The sequence below is a fragment of the Ictalurus furcatus genome, chromosome 22 (genome assembly GCF_023375685.1).
Source record: "Ictalurus furcatus strain D&B chromosome 22, Billie_1.0, whole genome shotgun sequence".
NCBI classification, from domain to species: domain Eukaryota; kingdom Metazoa; phylum Chordata; class Actinopteri; order Siluriformes; family Ictaluridae; genus Ictalurus; species Ictalurus furcatus.
The window spans coordinates 8,921,584-8,940,645 of record NC_071276.1 but is presented as its reverse complement, the minus strand read 5'-3'; the positions used below and the strand labels follow the sequence as shown (position 1 = coordinate 8,940,645).

General features: G+C 39.1%; 2 protein-coding genes across 2 annotated transcripts; both read right to left on the bottom strand.

Annotated features, from left to right (window-relative positions):
* Positions 1-473: 473 nt before the first annotated feature.
* cmlc1 (cardiac myosin light chain-1) lies at positions 474-1,321 on the bottom strand. The gene has a single exon (XM_053654283.1). It carries the CDS (start codon positions 1,181-1,183, stop codon positions 581-583), a length of 603 nt encoding a protein of 200 aa, XP_053510258.1. The 5' UTR covers positions 1,184-1,321; the 3' UTR covers positions 474-580.
* A 6,659-nt stretch (positions 1,322-7,980) lies between these two features.
* On the bottom strand, positions 7,981-16,046 carry ak5l (adenylate kinase 5, like). Its single transcript, XM_053610844.1, has 8 exons — positions 15,477-16,046; positions 13,155-13,341; positions 11,446-11,613; positions 11,070-11,242; positions 9,135-9,248; positions 8,437-8,628; positions 8,126-8,207; positions 7,981-8,044 (listed from the first exon to the last, which is right to left on the bottom strand). The coding sequence occupies exons 1-8, from the start codon at positions 15,534-15,536 to the stop codon at positions 8,028-8,030; spliced, it is 993 nt and encodes a 330-aa protein (XP_053466819.1). The 5' UTR covers positions 15,537-16,046; the 3' UTR covers positions 7,981-8,027.
* Positions 16,047-19,062: the final 3,016 nt, after the last annotated feature.

Sequence of the window (19,062 nt, the reverse complement as noted above, 5' to 3'; positions counted from 1 at the left end):
GAGTTAATATCAAAGTCTGATGAAAATTTCATGTGAATAGCCTCATTGGAAATATATGTACTGGAAAAAATGTTGGCGCATCCAATGCATATTTCCCCCACTGTACTGTATATTGAAGGTGAAAAAACCCAACAGCTCTCTCTAAAATATCTGTTTTGTTCTGCACTATGACCCACTAGAAAAATCTATATTGTTTTATTGGCTATTGCTGAACAGTTATTAAACCTAGTTCTAGATATACAAGGCTTTCTGTAAACTACTTTAATACATATTAAAGGATTTAGAACACAGATTTAGAACACAGGTTCTCAGTCTATTAAATTTCTTACCTGGTGTAAAAAGCATTTGATTTGAAGAAAAAATGGCTTCTCTGGGCCTAGTTACTGCTACAACAATGCACTCTTAATTCAACATGCAGTTAACCTGACTGTAATCTGAAAGACATCAGCAACAACAGAAAAAGAACGAAATGATAGAGTTGAGAAATCAGCTTTATTTTACATTCACCAATATCCATTTTTCCTTCTAAATGTCCTTTGAATGCTGAAGTCTTTAGAGTCACACAAGGACAGACTATAGCTCATCCAGAGAGGATGTGCTTGACGAATGAGATATAGTTGATGCACCCATTTGCATCCTCTTGTCCCGTCATGAGGCGGTCCACCTCGTCTTCAGTCATTCTCTCGCCCAGAGTTGCCAGAACATGACGGAGTTCGGCACCCATCACTGTACCATTGCCTTCCTTGTCAAAAACCCTAAGTCCTTCCACAAAGTCTTCAAATGTACCCTGGTCCTTTGACCTGGAGATGTGCTGCAGCATAGGGAGGAAGGTCTCAAAGTCCAGCATCTTGCTGTTCATTTCCTCTGCCTTTGGCTTCCCTAGAACAGCATGCACGTCCGCATTAGTGGGGTTATAACCCAAAGCCCTCATCACATCTCCACACTGGGCATATCTTATTTTCATCTCTCCTGTTGGTGTCTCGTCAAATAGAGTGAAGGCATCTCTGAACTCCTCAATCTGGTCCGGAGAGAACTCCAATACAATAGTCTTCAGATCAACATGAGGCTCTTTGGGCTCCTCCTGGACTGGAGCAGGAGCAGGAGCTGGAGCTGGAGTCTCTTCCTTCTTAGCCTCAGGTTTTTTGGGTTCTGGCTTCTTGGGTTCGATTTTTTTGGGGGCCATGTTGCTCACGCCTGCAGCCAAGAGTCAGGAGAAGGGAGTGAACCTCAAGCTGTATGAGCCAGTCTTGTATTTTTATACATGCCTCAGAGAGTATGAGATAAGATTTATCAGAACCAGAGCACTGGCCGACTATAAATGGAGATGAATTGAAATAGACTGGAGTGACACTTAGGTCACACTGGAATGCTTGCTATGACCCATTACAGTCCAGGCTAAACCTATTTAATTACCCTTCCATAGTAAAATTAGCATTAGGGTCTGTTATATTTTGGTCTTTTTGTTGTTTTAAACAAATGCCTTATCTATGTGCTGCATGTGTCCTTTCCTTGGTTTAAATTTCAAATATCCCTGTCGAAATTTTCAATCATTTTCAACTATCCTTGTTTAAAAAAAGAACAGATGACAGCTGATAATATGATAAATATTCATGTAATTCAATTATCCATCAAGATATATTGAAGGTTTGGAGATTTATTGCACATTCCAGTCAGTATGTTAGTAACCAAATAAATGTATAATATTTTTTATGTAGTTATACATTTGTTATACAAATGTATAGTTGGTTGTGAAAGAGGACTCCAAGATTACAATAAAGGATCAAACACCAATGAGATCAAGGACAATGCGCAAGGATAAGGAGAAGTGAAAGAGCAGTAGACATTCCAACAGGAGACACAATGAGGGTTGAAGGTTTTCCAAGTACAATGCCTTGAAGCTTTCTTTTTTGTATCCCCCGTGCACTATCCTCTATGCCTGACCCAAAAAGTTGTATGAAATATTTACCTGATGTTGTTACCTGTGTTCTTTAAACATTATGTCAGTGTCATTGTTCTACTGTGAATAGTCCAACACCCAAATTAATATCTGGCCAGCGGTAGTACCCTGTGGCATGATTTCTGTCAGTTTGTCAGGTCACAGGCAGCCATACTGATAAGGAGGATAAGGATAAGTAGAATGCTATTCTGAGAGGCACAGCCTTGTTCACTGAGATAGCAGCTCTGAAAGGATGTTTCAGGCCCTGTGAACGATTACCCTCTACATTAAGCCAGAGTAAGTTGTATTGAATAATTTAAATAAAATATCTGTAGGGGATGTTTTTATTTTGTCTGAATTACAGGGTACACAATTTTAATTCTCAGAGTTGATAATCTTCCTGAAAATCCTTGATATATACCTTATGCCATTCAATAAAATTCTTTAGCAAAAAAAAGTCTGCCATCTAGTGTAACATCTACCAAAACACATCTACCACATGGAGACATTTAAATTATGAAATTGCAAAACTTACATAAGCCTGGCATAAATCTGTGTGCACGTTGGTAAATATTCTTAAGTAAATTAACATATTTACATATTACAATGTAAAAATAACTGTTAATAACTTAGCAGACTAACCAGAAACAGAGACAAAGGATATTTTCAAGGAAATGCAATAAACCCCTTAAGTGTGCTTTATGTTGATACAGAATAGATGTACAGACAGGTGACAAATTAGAGGAAACGCAACAGGAAGTGCACTAGTTAGGTGCTGGGTTACAACATGCCACCATAGCATCTTCAATGTGCCTTGGTATAGATTCTACAAGTCTCTGGATCTAAACTCACAAAAGATATTCCCTTAGTTCTACACATCACTCTAAAATCTCTCATATGTTTTCAATTACATTGAGATCTGGTGACTGCGAAGTCCATAGCATATCATTTAAATCATTTTAATTCTCATCAAACCATTCAATGAGCCCTCGTGTTCTGTGGATGGGGACACTGTCATCCTGGTAGAGATCACTCCCATCCAGATATAAATTTTCACCATAGGATAATGGTGATCAGTCAGAATAACTTTGTATTGATTTGCATTGACTCTAAGGGGACAAGTGAATCAAAATCATGTTTGCAAAATTTCTTCAACAGCATAACACTGCCACTGGATTTTCCTTTCATTTGGAACACCTGTAAACCTTAAATTAGCAGTTATTGAACCCTTGATTAAAAAACCTGATCTTGACCCGTCTCAATTGTCCAGCTATAGACCAATATCAAATCTCCCCTTCATCTCTAAGATTTTAGAAAAGGTTGTAGCAAAGCAGTTATGCTCGTACTTAGATAGGAATAACATTCATGAAATATATCAGTCAGGATTTAGACCTCATCATAGCACAGAGACAGCGTTAGTTAAAGTGGTAAATGACCTTCTATTGACCTACGATCAGGGTTTTGTCTCGCTGCTTGTGTTACTCGACCTTAGTGCAGCTTTTGATACTATAGATCACACTATTCTCCTTGATAGATTAGAAAATGTTGTTGGTATTAAGGGAACAGTCCTCTCCTGGCTCAGGTCTTATCTGACCGATCGTTATCAGTTCGTAGATGTAAATGGTGATTTCTCCATGCGTACTGAAGTTACTTTTGGAGTTCCACAGGGTTCTGTTTTAGGCCCACTGCTCTTTACTTTATATATGCTACCCCTAGGTCAAATTATTCGTAAACATGGAATTAGCTTCCACTGTTATGCTGATGATACACAGTTGTATGTTTCAGCGAAGCCAGAGGACAGACAGAAGCTTAGTAAAGTTGAGGATTGTGTAAAGGACATTAGACATTGGATGTTAACTAATTTCCTTCTACTTAATTCTGATAAAACAGAAATACTTTTATTAGGCCCATGTGTAGCTAGAAGTAATCTTTCTGATCACATGGTTACTCTGGATGGTCTTTCTGTTTCATCATGTACAGCAGTTAAAGACCTTGGAGTGATTATTGACTCCAGTCTATCATTTGATGCTCATGTAGATAATATTACTAGGTTAGCTTTCTTTCATCTCAGAAATATTTCTAAAATAAGAAACATATTGTCACTACATGATGCGGAAATACTAGTTCATGCATTCGTCACCTCTAGATTAGATTACTGTAATGCCTTACTGTCTGGATGTTCCAGTAGGAATATAAATAAGCTCCAGTTAGTCCAGAATGCAGCTGCTAGAGTCCTAACTAGAACTAGAAGATACGACCATATCACACCGATATTATCAATACTGCATTGGCTCCCAGTAAAATCTCGCATTAACTATAAAATACTTTTATTAACCTATAAAGCACTAAGCGGTCTTGTGCCACAATATCTAAGCGACCTTTTGGTTTTATATGATCCGCCACGCCTACTTAGATCAAAAGATGCAGGCTATTTGACGGTACCTCGAATAGTGAAGGCTACAGCAGGGGGGAGAGCTTTCGCTTATAGAGCCCCACAGTTATGGAACAGTCTTCCTATTAGTGTTCGGGACTCAGACACAGTCTCAGTTATTAAGTCTAGGCTTAAAACGTATTTGTTTACTCAGGCCTACCCTGACTAGATTCTGTTCTACTACTTCGCAGTCATAATAATCTTTTTTCTCCCTCTCTCCTTTCGCCGAGCCCCACACGAATTTATGGAGATACTAGAGATAGAGATCCTTTCTGCCTCTGGATGGAGCTCAAATCTTCTCTAATTCCACACTGCTGGGACTACGGCTGCTCCTAAGGCCATACAGACTTCATATAAATCCATAATGAACTTTTTCACACTATCTATTGTTACCCAGATGAGGATGGGTTCCCTTCTGAGTCGGGTTCCTCTCAAGGTTTCTTCCTCTTAAAACATCTTAGGGAGTTTTTCCTTGCCATCGTTGCCACTCAGTGGCTTGCTCAGTTGGGATAAATTCACACCTTTTATATCTGTATACCATGTTGATATTTCTGTAAAGCTGCTTTGAGACAATGTCTATTGTAAAAAGCACTATACAAATAAAATTGAATTGAATTGAATTGAATTAAACCTACTCATTCATGCAATTATCTAATCAGCCAATTGTGTGGCAGCAGCACACTGCACAAAATCATGCAGATACAGTGAGGGAAAAAAGTATTTGATCCCCTGCTGATTTTGTACCTTTGCCCACTGACAAAGAAATTATCAGTCTATAATTTTAATGGTAGGTTTATTTGAACAGTGAGAGACAGAATAACAACAAGAAAATCCAGAAAAATGCATGTCAAAAATGTTATAAATTGATTTGCATTTTAATGAGGGAAATAAGTATTTGACCCCCTCTCAATCAGAAAGATTTCTGGCCCCCAGGTGTCTTTTATACAGGTAACGAGCTGAGATTAGGAGCACACTCTTAAAGGGAGTGCTCCTAATCTCAGCTTGTTACCTGTATAAAAGACACCTGTCCACAGAAGCAATCAATCAATCAGATTCCAAACTCTCCACCATGGCCAAGACCAAAGAGCTCTCCAAGGATGTCAGGGACAAGATTGTAGACCTACACAAGTCTGGAATGGGCTACAAGACCATTGCCAAGCAGCTTGGTGAGAAGATGACAACAGTTGGTGCGATTATTCGCAAATGGAAGAAACACAAAAGAACTGTCAATCTCCCTCGGCCTTGGGCTCCATGCAAGATCTCACCTCGTGGAGTTGCAATGATCGTGAGAACAGTGAGGAATCAGCCCAGAACTACACGGGAGAATCTTGTCAATGATCTCAAGGCAGCTGGGACCATAGTCACCAAGAAAACAATTGGTAACACACTACGCCGTGAAGGACTGAAATCCTGCAGCGCCCGCAAGGTCCCCCTGCTCAAGAAAGCACATATACATGCCTGTCTGAAGTTTGCCAGTGAACATCTGAATGATTCAGAGGACAACTGGGTGAAAGTGTTGTGGTCAGATGAGACCAAAATGGAGCTCTTTGGCATCAACTCAACTCGCCGTGTTTGGAGGAGGAGGAATGCTGCCTATGACCCCAAGAACACCATCCCCACCGTCAAACATGGAGGTGGAAACATTATGCTTTGGGGGTGTTTTTCTGCTAAGGGGACAGGACAACTTCACCGCATCAAAGGGACGATGGACGGGGCCATGTACCATCAAATCTTGGGTGAGAACCTCCTTCCCTCAGCCAGGGCATTGAAAATGGGTCGTGGATGGGTATTCCAGCATGACAATGACCCAAAACACACAGCCAAGGCAACAAAGGAGTGGCTCAAGAAGAAGCACATTAAGGTCCTGGAGTGGCCTAGCCAGTCTCCAGACCTTAATCCCATAGAAAATCTGTGGAGGGAGCTGAAGCTTCGAGTTGCCAAACGTCAGCCTCGAAACCTTAATGACTTGGAGAAGATCTGCAAAGAGGAGTGGGACAAAATCCCTCCTGAGATGTGTGCAAACCTGGTGGCCAACTACAAGAAACGTCTGACTTCTGTGATTGCCAACAAGGGTTTTGCCACCAAGTACTAAGTCATGTTTTGCAGAAGGGTCAAATACATATTTCCCTCATTAAAATGCAAATCAATTTATAACATTTTTGACATGCGTTTTTCTGGATTTTTTGTTGTTATTCTGTCTCTCACTGTTCACATAAATCTACCATTAAAATTATAGAATGATAATTTCTTTGTCAGTGGGCAAACGTACAAAATCAGCAGGGGATCAAATACTTTTTTCCCTCACTGTACTGGTTAGCAGCTTTGGGTAATGTTCACACCAACCATCATAATGGGGGATAAAATGTGATCTCTGTGATTTTGACCATGGCAAGATTGGCAAGATCATGCCAGATGTGCAGGTTTGAGTATTTCTATAGCTGCGGAATTTTCACACACAGCAGCCTCTAGAGTTTACACAGAATGGAACAATTAAGAGAAAACATCCAGCAAGCAGCAGTTCTACAGATAGAAATGCCTTGTTGATAACAGGTCAGTGGAGAATTTCCAGACTGTTTTGAGCTGACAGAAAGGCTACAGAGACTCAGATAAACAGTCTGTACAATTGTGGTGAGTAGAAAAGCATCTCAGAATGCACAACACGTTGAGCCTTGAGGCAGATGTGCTACAACAGCCACATGGCCACAATTTACCCATCTTCTAATAACTACATCCAGCATAATAATGTACCATGTCACAAACAAAAGTCATCTCAAACTGGTTTCATGAACATGACAATGAGTTCATTGTTCTTCAGTGGCTTTCCCAGTCACCGGAACACCTTCGTGATGTGGTAGAATGGGAGATTCACAGCATGAAAGTGCACCTGAAAATTCTGCAGGAATTGCATGATGCAATTGTCAACATGGACCAGAATCTCAAAGGAATGTTTCCAACATTGTTATGAATCTATGCCACAAAGAACTGAGGCTGAATTTGAGAATTTGAGAGCAAAGGGAGGCCCTATCTATATTAGTATTGTGTTCCTAATAAAGTGTTCAGTGTGAGTATGTCTCATGAAGAGTGATTATTAAGTAAGAGACTCAGCTGGACAGAGGACCATTAATGAGAACAGTGGCCTTGGGGTATCTGTCTATTGTCTGTTTTATCTTCTGTGTTCGCTGTCATGCCACAGCCAAAGGTCAAACATTTATTTAATATGTCCTTTATGCAACATAAAACTGCTTATAATCCAGCAAATGACTTTTCAGTTATCTTCAAGATATTTTTTATAAGATGAAAAATTAGAAACTGTATTTAAATAAAAGCAGAAAATTTCTTTTACAGAAAATTTCAACAATTCCTCATTTGAAGTTTGCATATATATATATATATATATATATATATATATATATATATATATATATATACATATATATATATATATATATATATATATATATATATATATATACACATTCATACATACATATATATATATATATATAGAGAGAGAGAGAGAGAGAGAGAGAGAGAGAGAGAGAGAGGAGTAAATCACAGGTTAAAGCAGAGCAGACTTAAGAAGAGAACGTGATCTTCTCAAATATTCAAAGCCTCTTGGTCCTGGCAAGAACAGTTGTTTTCAAAACGTAGTCACAGTTCTTATAAACCCTTTGGTTCTGCAAAGGAAGCATGAAGAAAAAATAGGAGCTTTATTTCTAATAAATGGTATGGTAACATATAAACTTTAAAGCCATTACCTTCTTCTTTTGAGAACAGTTTCTCTTTCACTATTGCTTTGATATCTGTGAAAATTTCATCTTCTTCTCGATCAGCATCAACCTGATGACAAAATTATTATTTACATTACTATAAAATTCCATGCTACCTTTCTGTGATGGCTTTCATCATCCTGCCTTGACAACTGCTAAAAGAGCTTTGCTAATACAAACAAATCTAGCAATATTTAAAAGCTGACACTTTATTAACCATCTTTAACTCTTAAGGTCCTAGTATATTATTCACTAGTATACCACAAGTATATGGACTATGACAAAATCCAAGCTCTCACCCTAATAATTAGTCCTCTCTCCTGGTAATACTTGGCTATGAGGGTTATGTTGTGCTTGAAGGTTTCGAGTCGCTTCTCAATGGCATGGGTGTTATCATCAGGCCGACCCTGCTGCAGGGCACGTTTCTCCAGGCGCTGACGCAGCTGCTGATTAGAGCAAGCTAGTAGGATCACTAGATCTGGAGAGCCAATCTGACAGGAGGACAGGTTGTTTTAAAGGATTTTTATGTATCAGTGTCTTTTTAAAACTGTTTTGCTGTCCAACAACATACCATACAATGAAAGAAAATTTTGTGGTTTCATTAAAACTGCAATTAGCATTACTACCTATTAGCGCCATTTCTATGGCGCTAATAGATACATAATAGCTGTGATACTGTGTTACATAATAGCAAAGGTAAAAAAGGATTGTCACTAAATACATTATTGGTGACAATGCATCTGCTGTTTTATGAAAAATACTGTAAGAAAAAAAATAATAAATGTCATGCCTCAAGTAACCTGCAGAGGTCAAACATATTACGTTTTTAAAACCATGCTGTGTGTATCTGTAAAGTTCAGGGGGGTTCTAAGCATTACTGTAGGCAATGATTTAATCTGCAAGTTTTACTGCAGGTGTCTGAAGATAACAGTAACAGAAATTATTATTGTAGTGTAAAATTAGATTGCCTTATTTCCCATCTTAGTGAATTGCTCACTTGTTCTTCAAAGGTGAACACCTGAGATATTTCACGTGGGAATCCATCCACAATGAAACCTTTGGCATCTTGTTTCTTGATGAATTGATGCTTGAGCTCCTCGATTGTCGTCTCCTAGAGAATTTAATCTCAGAGGGAGATCAAGGCAATCAGTCCATGTGTATTATCAAGTGCTGTACTGTAATATAATAACAAGAGTTTTTTGCATGGTTATTTGCCTACTTTTAATATGTCTAATAAAAACAAACAAACCCGTTTTGATGTCGGGTATTAAACAATATGCTGATACTGACTCAAGATGACCGACTCTTATGTTACAATTAGCACAGCAGTGTACTGGAAATAATAGATAACAATAAATTTTATTTTACAGGCCTACAGAAATTGTGCTGAAACATCTTAAACAACACTAATCCAGACAAAGCTGTAACACTGTTTAAATTTAAATTTACTGTTTAAAGCCCTCATGTTTAAAGGAAGGTGTACTGCCTAATGTTAGATAGTTAAACAAATTATCACAGTGCCTGAAGTTGTTGCTAGTTATAACGAAATGATATCACATTACCTAGTGTAATTGTGCATGGTTAATTATGTCCATTTCATCCATATTTCATACTGCTTATCCTACACAGGGTCGCGGGGGAACCTGGAGCCTATCCCAGGGAACTCAGGGCCCTGGACGGGGGCCAGCCCACTGCAAGGCACAAACTACGGACAATTTAGAGATGCCAATCAGCCTACAGCACACGTCTTTGGACGTGGGGAGGAAACTAAACTAAGCCACCATGCTCCTCATGTACTAATGTATTTCACATATACTCAGCAAAAAAGTGAAACCTTTAAGCACTGTTTTTCATGCTTGTTCAATGAACCATAAACAATTATAACAAATGCACCTGTGGAACAGTCCTTAAGACACTAACAGTTTACAGGCAGTAGACAAATTAAGGTCACAGTTACAATAACTTAGGACACTAAAGAGACCTTTCTACTGACTCTGACAAACACCAGAAGAAAGATGTCTAGGGTTCCTGCTCACCTGCGTGAACATGCCATAGACCTGCTGCAGGGAGGCATGAGTACTGCAGATGTGGCCAGAGCAATAAACTGCAATGTCTGTAATGTAAGATGCCTAAGACAATGTTATAGGGAAGCAGGAAAGACAGCTAAATGATAACTGGTATATGGTCTGCACTTATATAGTGCTTTTTTAACCTTAGCAGTTCCAAAGTGCTTTACACTGGTTCTCATTCACCCATTCACACACACACACAAACACACACACCAATGGTAACAGAGCTGCAATGCAAGGCGCTATCTTGCCATTGGGAGCAACTTGGGGTTCAGTGTCTTGCCCAAGGACACTTCGGCATGTGGAGTCACGTGGGCCGGGAATCGAACCGCCAACCCTAGGATTAGTGGACAACCCGCTCTACCACCTGAGCACAGCTGATCGTCTTTGCAGTGGAAAATTACATGTAACCATGTGTCCCCCGAGACGTGATCGAGAACTTGCAAATGCCTTGGTGAAATAGTGGGGTAACATCTCACAGCAAGAACTGACCAATCTGGTGCAGTCCATGAGGATGAGATGCTCTGTAGTACTTAAAGCAGCTGGAGGCCACACCACATACTGACTGTTACTTTTGATATTGACCCACCTTTGTTTAGGGACTCATTATTTCATTTCCGTTCGTCAAATGTCTGTGAGACTTGTTCAGTTTATGTCTCAGTTGTTGAATGTTTTTATATTAATACAAATATTTACACATGTTAAGAAATTTGTGGGAAATAAAAGCAGTTGAATGTGAGAGGAAGTTTCTTTTTTTTTGCTGAGTATAGAGTATATTACTGTATCATCCATTTGCTGATGTCATTGAGCACTATAATGCAATGACACTTCTATGTTGAGACAGAACAGACACAGCACTATACCTGAGGTGCCAGTTCTCCGTTGGCAATGATTTGAGCGATCAGTTCCCATTTCCTGTCACTGGGAGCATGCTGAAGCAGCTGGTTTCTTAAAATCTCCCCGACAGACACACACTCAAAGTCATAATGAGCTGCAATCTTAGCTGTCTGAGTGCCCTTTCCACTGCCTGGACCACCTTTGGAGAGAAAATGACTACAGAACTAAAAGCTACAATGAAATAATGTCAAAAATGAAACTGATCAATAAAATATCTATAGATATTGTTTGAGATTTAATTAGATTTAATGAGATTACTCTGTGAGGAGTAATAGGCTGTAGCACAGAAGTTATACAAGTTATATAATGTTTTACCCTGACATGTCATCAAAAACCCCTCACCTATGATGAATATGATGTGTGGCCTTGGTTTTAATGGGTCAAAGACATCATACTCCTGTATGAGGCCAGAGGACTCAGTCATATCAGAATCACTCTCAATGGAGAACTGAGCCTGAATGGGAGGCAATCTGTCATAGCGTCGGTAAGGCCCAGGACCAGGACCACTGTCTGTGGAAAGTGAAATATAACACACAATCAATTCCCTAGAGCTGACCAGATGTTACTTGGGTGGGGGACTATTCTTAGTACAGCAGGGACACTATCATGGAAGTGTGTGTAACGCTGGCATAGCAGTGATATTTGGGGTTTAAAATGCTGTTTACTTAGTGGCTGCTTTATTATACAAATCTGTCCTGTTGGTCCACCATGTAGGCATAAAGGCATAAACAGTATAGCTCATCATTCTCCATGCACAGTTTGTGTTGATCACTCTCTAGCCCACAGGTGTCAAATGCAAAGTTGCAAAAAATGGCCCATAGTACCTACTTACTCAACATGTGCACACTAAATCTGTTTTCCATACAGTACATGCCACAGTACAGCATGCAGGGGCCTGCTCCTCACAGATCTAAAATACTGGTTAAAATGAAATGCCTATCTGCTGCATTTGATGCAAGTCTGACCTGCATCTAAAAAGAATTCATCATTGGGTATTGCAACTTTATTGGGTATTGCACCTTTAGTGTGATTCAATGATTGACTCCAAATCCCAAAATCACCCAGTGCAGAGACCAACAAAGTTGTTGAAAAAAGAAAAGTTGATGGTATACAAAGAAGAGATTGGGGACTAAAGACATGTATGTCCTTAGTAGAGATAAGCCTGTGTGTGCTCTTCTTAAATCTCTTTCTTAACTTTATATACATGTTTGAAATTTGTAAAACTTAAAAAAAAAAAAAAAAAAGTTTAAAAAATAACATATAATGAATGTTAACACCTGTAGTACATACAATTAAATAGCTTCTGTTAGTGTAGGTTATTGGTGTTAATTGATAGAATACATTATAATATTACGTTATACATTAATGTCCAGCTTCTGACCATAGTAATACTGTTGGCTGATTATGTTTTGATTATTGAACTGTTTCCCAACCCAGCAGTAACACTGAGGTGTTTAGAAATCCCAGCAACACTGCTGCACCCAACACACACTGCCATGCCCTTAAGATGTTTGCTGAGAAGGGTCCACCAGCTGAATAATATCTGGTCAGAGATGGATGGTGGTCTCATTTAATTGATTGACATGGGAGGTGTTCACAAATTGTCTTGGAACTGTGGGTCTTGATGGACCATGATTCATGGAAGCATGGGTTATATCAATAGCTGCCTGTTTTCTGTGTTCCAATCCATACTGACTTTGTTCATCACATGCTTTCCTGTGTGTATACAAATGTTATACTTGCATATTGGAAGTGTGCCAACAGGAACCAACAGATTCATATTCACCAGAGTGTGGTGGGATATTTGGAAGTCTGTGTCTCTTAGTTTCTAATTGTTTTTATAGTCTAAGAATTAGTTCTTCTGGCTGTTGCCTGTTTTTGCATCCTGATTACGTTTTCATTCTTTTCCTTATTTTCCACCACACTGCCTTCTGAATGCTGAATGCTAACATCAACAGATATTTGATGCTTTTAACATCTTTGACAATACATTTTATTGATTAGCTGACAGACATCAATTAGCCACTCTTGATTGTATTTTGCAAAAGTACCCAGCTTGCAGGGGGCTTTCTTTCCCTGTGCAGTGGTAATCGGTGGTAGTGGTTTACGATCAGGCATGATGAAGGTGTCCCAGGCCACACATTCAGGACCTCCGAGCTCTCTTGTTTTCTGCAGGCAGTTTTCCAGGAAGCCCAAAGGGTCCTCAGGGCGGTGATACATCAAGCCAGTCAACATGCTCTTGGAAAGAGTAATACAGTATTAATGGTATTAATATAAATGCTTTATACATATACAACATATGTGTAACCTTGAAGGATAAAATCCAGACCACTGTTATAAGATTTATTATTTAAGGTTATTCAGGTAACATATTCAGTCCTAGCCACAACCTTAAATACATTATTTTTATTGCATTTGCCCTGTGTATTTCACAAAATAAAGCCAAATGTCATAGTGAACAGATTATTCCTACAGAAACCAGTGCATATGGATTCTTGGACAGCTCTAAATGGACATAGACAGGTGAAATAAAAAGAAAGAGAAATAAAAAACGTTGTGAAAAAAATGATAATTGCAAATGGCCACTCTATTCAGCCCACACGGCTGTGCTGTGGACTGGAAAACCCTTGGGCTAATCAGGTATTTTCTTCTTATGATGCACAAACAGATGCTGTGCATTTATATGTAAATCCACTGAGCGCACAGCTTGAGAAACAATCACTTACTAAACAAGCTATCAGGGTAGACGAACACGAGATATCTAGTAATAACTCACTGATGATAATAATAATAATAATAATAATAATAATAATAATAATGTTTCCATTTTCTTTTCAAACCCTGTTTGTTGGTGATTTCAGGATAAGAAGATGACAATGAATTTAATGAATGAAGCATTTGTCTAGAATGTCAGTTTTGAGAAACATCTGTGAGGACTACAAAGGCCCAGCTCTGTTATTCATATGGAGTATTTTTATCTTTACACTTTCAAAAGAGTTATTACATAGACTGAATATTCTGAACATTGTGTTGTCTTTTACATGTGAGGAAAATAGATGTAGATGTGATTAACAATGACTAATAGAATGTGTTGTCTACCTGTATAATGTACATACACAAATTCATTTTCATCAATGCCTGTAACTCATGTTAAATGCCAGAACATTGTGACACTCTCTCTCTCTCTCTCTCTCTCTCTTCAGTTCCCTCTCTTTCTTGCTCTCTCATTCTTTTCCTTTCTTTCTTTTGTCTCAAAGTATGATGATTCACATGAGGTAAATAGGCAGCTTGTTGCCTTGGAGACAGCCAGTGGACTACATGTGGAGTTTTCATTCTTCACCTATCACCAAAAAACAAAATTTTGTCATAGTCACAGATATTGCACAGAAATACTGACCTGCCTGGTCCAGCATGCGTAAGCAAAAATTCCATCTGTTTCCCCACTGAAAATCTTATAACCTTATAATGTACTGTTACATAAACGTCCAATTTTGTATTGAGTGCACTTTATACCAGCGTGTGTTTATCAACCTCAACATTCATTTTATCTGCTGTATCTGCACGAGATCTCTCAGAGTTCACCCTGCTTGACACTCTCAGAGGATAAACTTGCCACTTGCATGCAAACTTGTGGCTCAAGACTCTGCAATCAGAGCGTCCCACTCAAGGATCGCCATAGCGACACATTTCAAGTATCTAATTTGCTTTGTAACTGTCCAAATCAAAGAGACATACGTCTATTCCATATTTCCTGTACCAAACTGATGGCACTTTTCCAACAATAAGAGTGTGTTTTTTTCCCCCAGCTCAAATTATAATTCAGATAATTCCCTCAGCAAGAAACTGATTGCTTAGTGAAACTGCATTTGATGTTATATATTTGTCATTAATTGATCACTTTCAGAATATACAATCTGCACATATTCCAGGACAACACAAATGAATCATTAATGAGTAATCACTCTGTAAGTGCATGGTTTCAAAATGCACTATGCAGGAGGACTGAAGAGCCAAGAAGCACTTATTAAAATCGATATCAAAAACTGATGATAACACAACGTGTTGAAGAGCTTATAACTTCAGACAGACTGCTTTAGTAAAAGTACACAGACTGGCATTTTATGTATGAGTACGACAACCGCACAAAGCCTCACAGAGATATCTTTGCGTGGATAACTTTTTAAACAAATTGATATTCGCATATGCAGTTGACACTCATGACAGATGTTTACAGCTGTGGTCGCCCTACCTGTCCAATGCTCGTCAATGTAAATATATGTATCCCCATAAATTACTTCGTAATTAAAAACTAATAAATTAGATTTTTTTTTGTTTCTTTGTTTTCTTTTCTTTGCCTAGCGAGTCTGCCATACCTCAAACAGATGAGGGATCTGACGTTTGGAGAGATAGTCCTTGGCGTCGTTGGTGTTCATCTTCTTCTTTAATTGAAGTGAACCAAATCCGCTGGTGAAAAGAGCGTCCGGTGGAGTATTCCGCTCGGCTCTGGGTTGCCAGATTGTTGTAACAGTGTTCTACGCAATCCTTGTTTCTATCCCTTCTCAGTTTGCAACAAGCCAAAACGGGAACTTTGTAAAATGATTGTTACAGTATATAGATATGGTTTAAAAAATAAAGAAAAAAAGAAACAAAACAAATTTAAGCATTTAAAATCTTATGAATTATCAGAACACCGTGCCTATATTCGCGCAAGGCCATTTGACCATAAACCAATAGGCCTATCTCAAATAAATCTGGCAACGCGATTTGACATAGCTTGTGTGTGTGTGTGTGTGTGTGTGTGTGTGTGTGTGTGTGGACTCGGTCCAAATCCGTTTAGATTACTACCATAGTACATGGCATAATATTATAAAATACTACTTAGTGTACTAGTATGCTGTTTTGGACACAATCTCTACTTAAAGCTAATGCTTTAATTCTGATAATGGAGAAAATCCCTGCACATAGTGTACACGTGACTAATCGAGGGAAGACCACTACGAGGCAAAATGTAAAATTAATTCATGTAAGGTTTAGGCTATAAATTTCGTCATGTCAAGTAGGTTAATCTCCTTGATTGAGTAATTTATATGATGCACATAGATATAGTATGACCAGACATAATAAAACACTAATTTATTTACTGAAACATGGAAAATGTTATTTTTAAGATCCTATTAACATGATCTAATAATGAACAATATATGCAGAATCTTTATTCAAAAACATGATTCAAGCTTAGTTTCATAGTTTTTGGACTGGATTGTGCCTTCTGTAGTTAATTATATATATTTTTGCTTTATTTATCCATCCATCCGTTTTCTGTAGGCCTTCCGTTTATTCGATGCAGGGTTGCTGGGAGCCTGGGAGCCCAGGGGTCTCAGGGCGCAAGGCAGGGGACACCCTGGATGGAGTGCCAACCCATCGCAGGGCACAATCGCACACACAATACGGACAATTTAGACATGACTACAATGCATGACTTTGCTCTGCAGGAGGAAACCGGAGTACCTGGAGGAAACCCCCAAAGCACGGCGAGAACATGCGAGCTCCACGCACACAGGGCAGAGGCGGGAATCGACCCTCCCAACCCCGGAGGTGAGAGGCAAACATGCTAACCACTAAGCCACTGTGCACCCCACTTTATTTATCATTCTTCTGAATAGGTTTATTGAAACCAAGCAACCCAGAGGTTACCATATGCTAGATGCATCACTCCCATCTGCTAGGAACCAACAGATTGATATGGGAGTGTGGTGGGACATTATTTGTCACTTGACTTGAAAATGAAAACAAGTGACAGTTGATGTGACACTGACAGTTTTACAGTATTACTATTAAAAATTATTAACATGTTAATGGTGGTTTGTTGAATTGGAATCTGAACAAACATATATGCAGAGCAGATTATTTTTCCCCATTCCCTCAGACAACATGGTCTAATAAATGTTTAGGCCTGTTTTCTAGACGTTTTTTTCTAAGGTACCTGTTCCATACACACTTGAGTATATTTCCTACTTCAATACACTTTTTTGAAACTCATGAAACTGGCCATGTTAGAGCAGAAGGACTTGTTAATGAGTTAATGGGTTCATTCAGGTGTACTGCAGGGGGGGGGGGGGGCGGTTACGCTAAAAAATGTTTGAGAAACTGGTTTCCAGACTTTATGCCACAAATCTGGGCCAAGTTGGGAGGTCAACTATTTCCACCAAAGACTACCCAGACTTTGGTATAGAGATCTATACCAGGATGAGCTCATCAATGTCAGTGCTTATACTTGGCAGCAAAAGTGCTGTTAAATGCTGCAGTCTCTAACTGGTTGGCTTGGACTTGGGTTCAGAGTCTGTGGCATCATTCTCATCAGGATGGAAGGAGACTCGCTGTTCATCCATTCGTTTAGCCTGTACTCTTTGAATAAGACTGAAAAAGTCTTCATCTGGATCCGGAACTGGAGGCAGTGAGCACCTCTGGTCATTGATCCGGGAGGACTGGCAGGCACATTGGGACAAATTGAGAAAGTGACTCCATATTTTACTCAATTTCTATTCATATTAATATAGGATAATACACTATATGGCCGAAATTATGTGGACATCTGACAATCACACGCATATGTGGGCCTTCCCCAAACTGTTGCCACAAAGTTGGAAGCACACAATTGTCTAGAATATCTTTGTATGCTGTACCATTAAGATTACCCTTCACTGGAAACAAGTGGAGACAAACCTGTTCCAGCATGACAATGCCCCTGTACCCAAAGTGAGATCCATAAAGATATGGTTTGCCTAGGTTGGCGTGGAAGTGGCCTGCACAGAACTCCAACCTCAACCCCACTGAATACCTTTGGGATGAACTGGAATGGTTTGCCTAAAATAAGTTCCTGACCTCACTTACACTGTAAATCTAAAATGTAGTGGAAATCCCAACTCCATATTAATGCCCATGGTTTTGAAATTAGATGTTCAACAAGCACATATGGGTAGGATGGTAAAGTGTCCACATACTTTTGGCCATATAGTGTATATTCTGTGTAGTTGAATAATACATTGGTATGAGTAGTTCAATGAAAAAATATTTTTGCACACTAGTGCTTTATGAGTTTTTACCTGATATTTTATGAGCATGTTAAAGAAATCATCACCAAGCTCCTGTGGATTACAGGCTTCACAAAGATGGCCAGAGCTGTTCTGTGCTATCGTGATACCCAGCCGGTCTCCTATACTGGCCCGCTGGTCATCCAGTTGTCGGCTCTGTGAGCTGGCTATCAGATCAAAGAGCTCCTCTGTTTGGGTGAGGGAAATGAGAGAGGTGGCTCCGGACAGCAGTGGGGACTCACATTCAGACTGGGCTCCAGCTGGGGCCTCTCCTGGCTGGCCATTGGACTGTGGAAGATGCTGACAGCGCCGGTTTTCCATGTGGCTGCTTGTATAATCACAGAGGACTGTGAGGAGGGAGTCCTCATTAGGAGAGACCTGGCCTTGGCTTTTAGAAGAGAAGAATATGGTAAATAAAATGAGACAACTAGACAGACAAGTGGCCTACTGTAAATACTTAGGACTGGGTCTTGGAAAGAATGTTTGTAGGCAAAGCAAAAGAAAACTTAAGGTGAGAAATTAGAGTCTGTTCCCCTTGCAGACTTCTGCTCCAGAAATCTGCAGACTAGCGCTAGGACTGTAAAAGTCATGTAGCATAACCAAACAAAACCAGTGAATTGCACTTCCTCTGATGTATATATCCCATTAGTTGTAGTAATTTTAAAAAACTAATTTTAAACTACTTTTTTTTTTATTTTGAAGAACAAAAAAGATACACAACTTCCCTCTTAACCCAAATGTAGTCAGCCAAGGCATGTTTGTTGCTCATTGTTTGCTTATTTAGTTGAAGATACACTCTCAAAACTTACTCACATAAATGGACTACAATTAGTTTTTAGTGTAAAGCTTTAAAAGTACTCTACCTGCA